At 45.9% G+C, this 10279-nt stretch overlaps 2 protein-coding genes across 3 annotated transcripts; both read left to right on the forward strand.

Moving 5' to 3' along the window:
• The first annotated feature begins 174 nt into the window (after positions 1-174).
• isy1 (ISY1 spliceosome associated protein) lies at positions 175-2891 on the forward strand. Its single transcript, XM_077529309.1, has 7 exons — positions 175-186; positions 555-577; positions 977-1028; positions 1119-1184; positions 2165-2392; positions 2470-2587; positions 2710-2891. The coding sequence occupies exons 1-7, from the start codon at positions 175-177 to the stop codon at positions 2889-2891; spliced, it is 681 nt and encodes a 226-aa protein (XP_077385435.1).
• An 830-nt stretch (positions 2892-3721) lies between these two features.
• On the forward strand, positions 3722-9601 carry LOC144024060 (haloacid dehalogenase-like hydrolase domain-containing 5). Of its 2 annotated transcripts, XM_077530106.1 has the most exons (11): positions 3722-3840; positions 3935-4027; positions 4104-4212; positions 6726-6932; positions 7015-7127; positions 7195-7288; positions 7892-7928; positions 8001-8172; positions 8252-8425; positions 8601-8760; positions 9132-9601. In XM_077530106.1, the coding sequence occupies exons 2-11, from the start codon at positions 3963-3965 to the stop codon at positions 9297-9299; spliced, it is 1299 nt and encodes a 432-aa protein (XP_077386232.1). In that variant the 5' UTR covers positions 3722-3840; positions 3935-3962; the 3' UTR covers positions 9300-9601. The 2 variants fall into 2 exon arrangements, with proteins under 2 accessions (XP_077386232.1, XP_077386233.1); XM_077530107.1 differs by lacking the exons at positions 3722-3840; positions 3935-4027 and having other exon boundaries at positions 4207-5290; positions 6723-6932.
• The last annotated feature ends 678 nt before the right edge of the window (positions 9602-10279 follow it).

The raw sequence follows: 10279 nt of genomic DNA on the forward strand, positions 1-10279 counted from the left end.
ACATGAACATAGAAGAATAATACAGATACCAGTCAATCCAATTTACATAAATCACTCAATAAAATGGAAATTACAAACAGATAAAAAAATAATATTCAGATAGTTCCAAGAGTTATCTTTTTAAATAATTATTGCATGGATATTATCAAATGACATTTCTGTTCGAAAGACGTCATGAATCCGGAAGTAGCGGAAGTTGCGCTCGGCACTTCCTGTCTTTTGTCGGCGTGTTTTGGACGTCTTGTTTGAGCGCAAGCAGAAGAGAAGTCGCCGAATTAGCTCTTCGTTAGCCTCCAAAAGTCTACAGCGGCGATGGTAAGAACTCCATCCAATCTCCACTACCTGCTTATAAACATTTCAATGCTTTAAGTAGTACAAATATGATGTAGAAGCCTGAAGCTAACCCGCCGCTAGCATCGCGCTGTTGGCAAGCGAGCGACGTTATGGACGACGAGTTATTTTCCCCTCCAGTTTAAATGAGCACTTTGAATTTGAGCAAATGAAAATATTGTTGGTCATTTGAAACATTTGAAATATGTTTGTGTCTTTCACAGGCTCGAAATGCTGAGAAAGCCATGTGAGTACACGCACACACACAAGCAGGACTGACGTGTTGTCAGAATCACAATCCTCTTTATTGGCCAACTCATTCACAAAAACAAACAAGTATCCGAACAGTAGTTGGAGCCACTCGCCGACGCCAGCAAACAAAATCATACGAGAGAAGTTGCAAGTACAGAGAGCGAGTCGTCGATTGATGAGCCATCATGTGATTGTGCTGGCACTCGGACCGGAATTGTCCAATTTCAATGAGGACTGTTATACTGATCAATATACTGCAAATAATGCAGAGTGGCAAAGCTGCAACCATCGATACGATAATCGTGTCACAATAAAGACGTGCGCAAATTGCAAAAAAAACCAAACAAGTAAATTTGGAATTATGAGTCAAGTTTTTTTTGTTTGTTTGTTTCAGGACGGCCTTGGCTCGCTTCCGGCAAGCTCAGCTGGACGAAGGAAAAGTCAAGGTCCGAACTTACTGGCATCTTTCCACTGCACTTTTGACGATTTGGTTGTTTTGTTTGTTTGTTTTTCCTGATTTCCGTGCGTGTGCGCAGGAGCGGCGACCTTTCCTGGCATCCGAGTGCAACGATCTTCCCAAAGCTGAGAAGTGGAGGAGGCAGGTTGGTGTCGCTCGCAGACTGGCACGCAACCACTGATCTATATATGACTGGATAGCCGATAGGCCAAGACGGCCATATTGCAATCCCCTGCACTCCTGGCTGTTTTACTGGATTTTGATTGATTTTGCAAGGCCCACAAAATATTGTTTTCTATTGCTAAAAAAACAAAAAAAAAACATGGAACCTACCAAAAGAAAGATTAGCGTCTCTTCTTTGATCAGGAAAAAAAAAAGTATATTTCTATCTGTTTCTGTTTTGCAGCAATTAGCATTAGAATATAGCTAAGTTTCATCATTATTCACACATCTATTTAGAATTGTGAGCAGTTGAGCTTTTTTTCAACATGGCCCTGGTTGATCTCTTATACTCTGCTGCCACCTGCTGGCCGTTTGTGTCAATACTACCATTGCTTCACCCGCTAGAGGCTGCATAAAAAAAAAAAAAAAAAAAACATAAAAACGTATAAGTATGTCTTTGGGATACTTAAAACATTTCAAATAGAACGTATTAATGCATTTTTGGGAGCAAATGAGTTAATGTTTAATACAGGCGGAAACATATAATTAATTTTTTTTTAAATTAAAGAATTATAACTAATTCAACAAAAGATGCCTGTTCCAAATCTAATATTAGCATCTAAGGAACTGAGCAATAAAAGAAAAAGGGGGTCTTCAAAGCAGCACATACCGGCTACTTATTATTATTATTATTATTATTATTATTAATTTATTTTTAGTAGTTAAAAAAGTGACCACCCCGCCTTTGGAACTTATTGTAACTGCCTCCGAGCTGTATACGTCTCATCTGTACGTATGCCGTATAGTTTTATACAGTAGTCTGAGATGGGAGTAGCAAGATGGCCGCCCGGCGACTTCCAGCGGCTTGCACTGGCGCTTTCGGGCTATTGGCTATCCAATCATAGATACAGGTCAGTGCACACAGGTGACATCTTGACCAAAACGTGCGTGCGTGTCTTTCAGATCATCAGCGAGGTTTCCAAAAAAGTGGCCCAGATTCAAAATGGTGCATCCACGCCCAAGCGGTGTCTGTCCGTTTGTCTGACCCGCCTGTCTGATCGCGTGTGCGTGTTTGCAGCCGGTCTGGGCGAGTTCAAGATTCGAGATCTGAACGACGAGATCAACAAACTGCTGAGGGAGAAACGTCACTGGGAATATCGCATACGGGAACTGGGAGGCTCCGACTACAAGGTCCGTCCGTTCGTCCGTCCGTCCGGCCGGCCAGCGGTCGGCGCCGGTGCCGTCAATCATTTGTGTGCGTGTTTCAGCGCTTCGGGCCCCGGATGCTGGACCACGAGGGTCGCGAGGTCCCCGGCAATCGCGGCTACAAATACTTCGGGGCGGCGCGAGATCTGCCCGGCGTGCGAGAACTCTTCGAGAAAGAGCGTAAGTGCTAACATGCTAACACGCTAACGGCGATTGTCGGCGGGTCACGTGACCTCCCGCCCAAAGGCTCATTTTTTTTTAATGCGCGCGTGCGAATGTGTGTGCGCGTGTCCGACGGGCAGCCGCCCCCGACCTGCGCAAGACTCGCGGCGAGCTGATGAAGGACGTGGACGCCGAGTACTACGGATACCGGGACGAAGACGACGGCGTCCTCGTCCCGCTCGAGATGCAGCACGAGAAGCGAGGTGGCGCCACGCACGCACACGCGCACGCGCACGTCACCGTTACTAGTTTTGGAATTTGAGTTTTGTTTTTTAAATGGAGTTTTTCAGGGTGGTTCTGTTAGTTTTTATTAGTTTGAGTTATTTAATCAATGCTTCGTTTCAGTTTAGTTTGCATTTTTAAAAAAAAGTGTGTATTACTTGTACACAATATTTAACGAAAAAAATTTAATTAAATCAATTTAGTTAGTTTTTAGGGTAGTTTCAGGATAGTTTTTATTAGTTTTAGTTATTTAATAAATTAATATGCAATAGTTTTTGTTTTTAAAAAATGTGTATTGTGCACAACATTAAAAAAAATGTCACTAAATTTAGTTGTTTAGTTTTCAGGGTCGTTTCAGGTTAGTTTTTATTAGTTTTAGTTATTGAATAAATGCTTAGTTTTAGTTTTTTGTTAGTTTTTTTTTTTTTTTTTTTTTTTTTTTAACGTGTATTACTTGTGCCCAACATAAAAAAAAAAATAAAAAAAAAATTTATTAAATGTAGATAGTTTTAATTAGTTTTCAGGTTTTTTTTGTTTTTTTTAATACATTACATGAATGTGCTTTTCTATTGGCTGCTTCTCAATGATGTCACTTCTGTGTGACACATTTTCAAATGTCCTTATTCCGCCTAATATCAAATTAGACTTAAAATCAGTCAATTCACTTTCAAATCTTCATTTTATTGTTATTTTTTCACATTCATACACACAACAAAGATGACCAAAAAAATCTCTTGTCAAGTTTGTTGATTTCATTGATTTGTTTTTGCTGCTAAATTGTCAGATTGATGTTCACGTTTTGTTCTGCCAAATATTGCGACCAAAGTGGGGAAAAGTCAATTTACGTTGTGTGCGCGTGTGTAGCGATGTGCGAGGCGGTTCACAAATGGAGGACGGATCGCGAATGTTTTCCATCGGGAGAGCAAAAAACGTCCCGAGAGGAAGACGACGACGACGAGCCCAGCATCTACTCGCTCGGCAACCTGCAGGTCCGCTTCCAACTGCTCACAATGCGACATCATCACCGACGCCCCCTGCTGGCCATGTCGAGCACGACTATTGTTTTGTGTGCGCTTTGTGCAGGCCGACGACGACGAGCAGGCGCAAGAAAATGTGGAGGAAGACGAAGGGGGTGTGGCCTTCTTCGCACACGTGCCCGTTCCCTCGCAGAAAGAGGTGATGTGGACACACGCGCACGCACCTGTTGTGTGTGTGTGTGTGTGTCCTGGCATTGATTGTGCGTGTGCGTCAGGTGGAGGAGGCGCTGCTCCGCCGCAAGAAGATGGAACTGTTGCAACGTTACGCCAGCGAAAGTCTGCAGCAACAAAGTCAGGAAGCCCGAACGCTGCTGGGACTGTGACGTACGCACGCACACGCACACGCGCGCTCGTTGCCGCTGTCGTCGCTATGGCGACCGCCTTCATTTGTCCAGCTTTTTTTTTTTACTTATGTTTTTTCAATAAAAGTCGGTGGTGGCCTGCTGCCCGCTCAGTGACGACGTGATTGATCGCAGATCCGATACATTTACAGTCTCGAAATTGGGATCTTTTTTTCTTGCAAAACAAAAAAAACCCAAAACATTTTACAGTAAGCGTCGGCATGCAGCCATTTTGATCCATCAATGGGTGGCGGCCATTTTGCTACTTGTTGTCCACTGAAAATGACCGCGCAGTTGCTCAGGTGGTAACAAATCCGTTTTTTTTTTTTGTTTTTTTTATGGGGGGGGCTAACGACAGAGCTTGCTAGTTGCTTGTTGTGAGAATTGAAGCCACCGGCGGCCATCTTGCATTGCCATTCACTCAGGCCGCCTCATTTGAATCCATTCGCTGATGACTCTGCAGCGTTTTCACATTATTTTCGCCAAAAAATTGCCGTCGTCAAACCCGAGTCTGGCTGAGGCACATTTTCGATGCGATTGGAAGTTGACTCTTGTCTTTCTTTCACCTTTTCCAAAAGAATGCGATGATAAATGTCCTTTTATCTCCAGCAACAATGTAATGAAAGCAAAGGGCAAGAAAAAAAGCACTCACAAAGTGTCCCGTGTGTGGAATGCGCTTGATTGGTCGCAGCATGCCGCAGCATGTGACGGCGACCTAACCCGAGTCAGCAGCGTCCAATCACGCGCACAAGCGGGCCCTTTGTCTGCCCCGAGCGACGCTACGATTAGCGTTTAGCTCATCACGTTAGCAATTAGCCGTCGTCATGAGCTACATGCTAACGCGGGTGAGCGGGAAACGCGACCGTCGGGCCCCGCTACGCCCCAATTGGCTGCTGTGCCCTAGCCCCGCCCCCCCCGGAGGTGATGTCACTCAGCGGCACTCGTTTAAGAAGAGCAAGCGGTAGACGCTCGTGCTCTTCATCGTCATCGTCGTCGTCATGTGGTGCGCGCGCATGCAGCATGCAATCAGGACGGCGACGCGCTACGCCAACGCTCGGCAGGTCAGTGCGTGATCGAGTCTTCGTTTGTCATTTTCAGCCTTATTTCAGGCAACAATTAACAGTTGAACACAGGAAAATCAATTTATACTGTAGTTTCATAATATGAACAGAAAAGAAATAAGAGAAAAAGAGGGGAAAAAAATATGATTTCATGTAAATAAATTTTTCATTGTGCAGCTGTAAGATTACAGGACTGTCTCAGAAAATTAGAATATTGTGACAACGTCCATTATTTTCTGTAATGCAATTCAATAAGCAAAAATGCAATACATTATGGATTCATTACAAACCAACTGAAATATTACAAGCCTTTTATTGTTTTGATATTGCTATTCAAATTTTCTGAGGCAGTCCTGTAAACTCAAGCAATTCTGCACTTTTTTTTCTTTCTTTTTTTTAAATTTAGGTGAAAACTTTTAAACGGATATTTGACTCATTGAACAATTTTCAGCGGTGAAAAGTTAATATTTTTTCGGGAATGAATTTGATAACCTCATTATTTTTCATGTACAATTAATACCCTTTAAAAAGTATTTTTTCCACTTGCTGTCGACTGATGATGACATCACCTGTGCTGAGGAAGTAGGTAACAACCAATCATGGCTCACCTGTTTTCTGGGTTTGCTCAGTAAACTGAGCCATGATTGGTCGTTAGGACAGGTGATGTCATCATCAGTCAACAGTTTTTAAAGGTATTAATTGTACATGAAAAATGAAGTTATCACAATTCTAAAAAAAAAAGTATTCACTTTTTACTGCTGAAAATGGCTCAATAAGTCAAGTATCCCTTTAAGTTATATTATTGTCAGTTTAACATAGGTGTTATAATTTTATGTATAAAAGTTGAAATGTATGCTGAATATTGACTAAACATAAAAATAAAATTGCTCTTTGTCTACTAAAATTGAATTCAAACTAAAATACAATCAAATTGAATGGGTTGAACATATAAACACATCACAAGTATAAAATACAAGTTGTCATTAAAAAAGAGAAAAATAAACTAAAAATACATGTTCAAAAGGATTAGTAAGAAGTAACGAAGTCAGATGTTAAATTATAGCTAAAACTTTCATTCATTTTAGTCCAAAGACTATAATTAAAACAAAATAACTTGTCAAAATCAACACTGGTACTGATTTAGTCCCGTTCTTGTTTATTAATAGTAGTCTGGTGAAAAATGTGTGTCGACAAAATTCGATTTTTGTTTGGTTTTGCTTGACGAAATGAACATTCGCGTTTTTGAGAAAATTTGACAAAGCAAATTGATGGAGGACAAGAAGGCGACTAGTCGGGTCTGCTTTTGTCCGCTGATGCGATTTGAAAGCGGATCCGTTGGCGCTTTTCAACTCGTCCGTCGGCGCGAATTGTTTTTGGGGGAGGAGTTGTGAGCGGCCTCGACGGGCGTGTCACTTTTCTGACGTGACGTCAGCAACATGGGCGGAGCGAGGCGGGCATCCTGCTGGACGTGGACGGCGTGCTGGTGCGCGGCGGCGCCGTCATCCCGGCGGCGCGCCGGGCCTTCCGGAAGCTGCTGGACGGCCGCGGCGACTTCCGGCTGCCCGTCGTCTTCGTCACCAACGCCGCCAGTTGCCGGCCCGAGCGCAAGGCGCAGCAGCTGTCGTCGCTGCTCGACGTGCAGGTGTGGGCCCTCGGGGGGGTGGGCTGGGGGGCGGGGTTTATGCTCGCGTCGCGTGACGCGCCTTGTGACGCGTTCTTCGCAGATCAGTCCCGATCAAGTGGTTTTGTCGTACAGTCCTCTGCAAACGTTGACCGCCTTCCACGACAAATGCGTGCTGGTGTCCGGCCAGGGGCCCATCACGGACATCGCGCGCACGTATCCTTCCTCGCCTCGCCTCAGTCGTAATTTGCACTCGAGCGCTCCCTTGACCCGCGCGAGTCAGTCTGGGCTTCAAGAAGGTGGTGAGCATGGAGCAGCTTCGAGAACAGCACCCCCTGCTGGACATGGTGGACCACAACAGGACGCCTCAAGCAGCCGTGCGTACGCCGCCGCCGCCGCCGCCAAATTGCACGACACGGTCACAGGGCGGCCATCTTGCTCCTCCCACCTCACAAGAAGACTATTAACTATACATGTACAGTTGAGACATATACAGCTTGCAGGCACTTTGTATAAGTGTAAGGGGTTTATGGCGCGGTGGTCACTATTTTTAACGAGTAAAAAAAAATAAGTAGATGCTTATGTGCTATTTTGAAGACCCCTTTTTTTCTTTTATGGCTCAGTTTCTTAGACCTCAATATTAGATTTGGCAGAGGCATCTTTTGTTGTTGAATTACAGTTAGAATTCTTTCATAAACAAAATATAAACATCATGAAGCATTTAAGGCAAGTTGTAAAATGTCTGAAGTGCTCTTATGTTTAACACATGTAAAATGTTTCTACTACGCACTGTCTCAAATGTTCTCCAGTTTGGATCCTGTAAATGTATCGGATCGTATGGCGAGAAACGTTTCTTGGGAGGAGCAATATGGCCGCCTCACGACCGCAAAAGTCTTGGCCTATGGGCTATCCAGTCACATATAGAGTCAGTTGTTGCTCACTTTCATCCAACTTTTTTTTTTTTTTTTTTTGTCTTGCAGTCCAAGGTCGTCGGGCACAAGATCCCCCAAATTGAAGGTACGAGCGAGCACCCGCACGCCATCTCGCCGCCGGCCGACCGGACGTGACCGTTTGCCTTGGCGCCGGCAGCCGTGCTGCTGTTTGGCGAGCCGGTGCGCTGGGAGACCAATCTTCAGCTGCTGGTGGACGTGCTGCTGACCAACGGCCGGCCGGCGGACGCGTACGATTGGTCGCCGGAGCAGCTGCCCGTGCTGGCCTGCAACACGGACCTGCTGTGGATGGCCGAGGCGCCGTCGCCGCGGTAACCGGCAAACTCGCTCTTTTGATCGGTTCGCTTGCGTTCCTTCCCGTGACTTGACGTGATGTGCTGGCGTGTGCAGTTTTGGCCACGGCATGTTCCTGCTGTGCTTGGAGTCGGCGTACAAGAAGTTGACGGGCCGCGAGCTGAGCTACCGGGCGCTGCTGGGGAAGCCCAGCCTGCTCACCTACCGCTTCGCCGAGCGCGCGCTCGCCCGCCACCGCGACCGCCAAGTCCGAACCATCTACGCCGTCGGGTAAGCGCGACCGCCGCTCGCTTCCGAGACACTTTCAAGCAAGGTCGACACATTTCACTTCATAAACATGAAAAAATCACATCAGCTTGTCCTCAACATAAACACGCTTATAATAACGCAAACGTGGCAAAAGGATGCAAAGGTTGAGCGAGTTTGCGTTTTTTTTTCTCACCAGCGACAACCCGATGACGGACGTTTACGGCGCCAACCTTTACAATCGCTACCTGGCTCAGCAGCACCGTGGCGACGCCCCCGCCGGGACGCCGGGCCAGGAAACGGCGAGTCAGACCGCCGACGAGACGACATCGGCCGCCGCGAGCTGCCGATCCGTCCTGGTAGGTGGCGGAGCTTCTGATTGGCCGAGCCCGTCCGATCGAATTTCAAAAACAAGCAATCTACTTGTAGGGGAAAAAAAAAAACGGGAGCGCTGTTGCTCAGTGTTCCCACTGGAGGGCGCACTTAATGATGATGCCATGGCTGGCGGCTGCTAAATGTTTATTCATTTATTTTTTTTTTCCTTTCGGACACATTACAGTTTACATCGATCACATCACAAATGTCATGTGACAAATGTGTGTAGCCCCTCCCACATTTGAGCGACCCCAAAAGTCTTGGCTATCCAGTCATATACACAGATCAGTGAGGCGCTGGCGGTGTATGGCAAAAGGCGTGCTTTGACGCCGGCGCGTGTCCTGTGCGGCCCCAGGTATGCACGGGCGTCTACAAGCCGGCGCCGGCGCGGGCCCGGGACGACCACGTGGTCTTCCTGCACAGCCACCGCGACATGAGCGCCGAGGCGGGCCTGCTGGAGCCCGCCTTCGTGCTGGACGACGTGGAGGCCGCCGTCGACCTCGTCCTCCAACGACACCTCTGAGGACGCGCGCGACATCCGACGGCTTCAAGTCCGACGTTGGACGTGTCAAGCTTCACGTTACTGATGCTCGTACGTCCCTCGTTGAGTTGCGTGCAAATCATTGTTGACACTCAATTGAAATCACAACTTTTTTTGGTGCTATTTTTGGAAAATGCAAATAAGCGTATGTGAGATGGGGTGTGAAGACGGCCTGTCAAAAAACATTTGGAATTTGGAGGCTTCTTGTCCGATGTGCCGGTTCCCTCACATGGTTGCTCTAACTTTTGATTTTTAAGACTTGAAATAAAGCAGTCACATGATCAGATGAGTATTTTTTTATTTTTTGTTTGCAAATGAAAATAAAAAACTTAAAGATGGGCGATTAGCGAGCGATACCTGGTGGCCAGCAGTCTTGAAATTTCAAGGTATCAACTTGCAAAAAAACCTGCAATCGGCTGCGGTGGAGCTTGCCGGCAGTCTGAGCGTCTCAAGAAATACTAGGCCACGCCCCCCGCAAAGATGGCTGTTACCATGCCAACACGTGACGTTTGTGCAAGATGAAAGATGCTCATCAGGTGTGACCAGATCACTTCCACGTGACCTAGGATGACATCTAGCAGAAACCTACGAAACATGACGTCGACGGAGGTGTGACGTGACGTACGTGAGTCATGACGTCGCCGAGCTGAAATGAATGCCACGTCCTGTTTGGATTTTCTGGATGTCATCATTTGGGATCAATTTGAGCATTTGACTGCTTATTAATGTCACCTTCTGTTGTTGTACAATGTTTAGGTACACTTGTTAAATTACAATAAACAAACCAGGATAAATAAGTGGACAAATGAGGTTTCCGTGGCAACACGGGCACGTTCACAAGTCAGCGTCGAGTTTGAGTGTTTTGTTTTTCCTCACTACATTTTGTAAGATGTTACAGTAAATGGAGAATGTAATTCGATATTTGAATTCATTATGCTGCTACTATAAAAGCAACAAAATGG

The sequence above is a fragment of the Festucalex cinctus genome, chromosome 8 (assembly GCF_051991245.1).
Source record: "Festucalex cinctus isolate MCC-2025b chromosome 8, RoL_Fcin_1.0, whole genome shotgun sequence".
Lineage (NCBI taxonomy): Eukaryota > Metazoa > Chordata > Actinopteri > Syngnathiformes > Syngnathidae > Festucalex > Festucalex cinctus.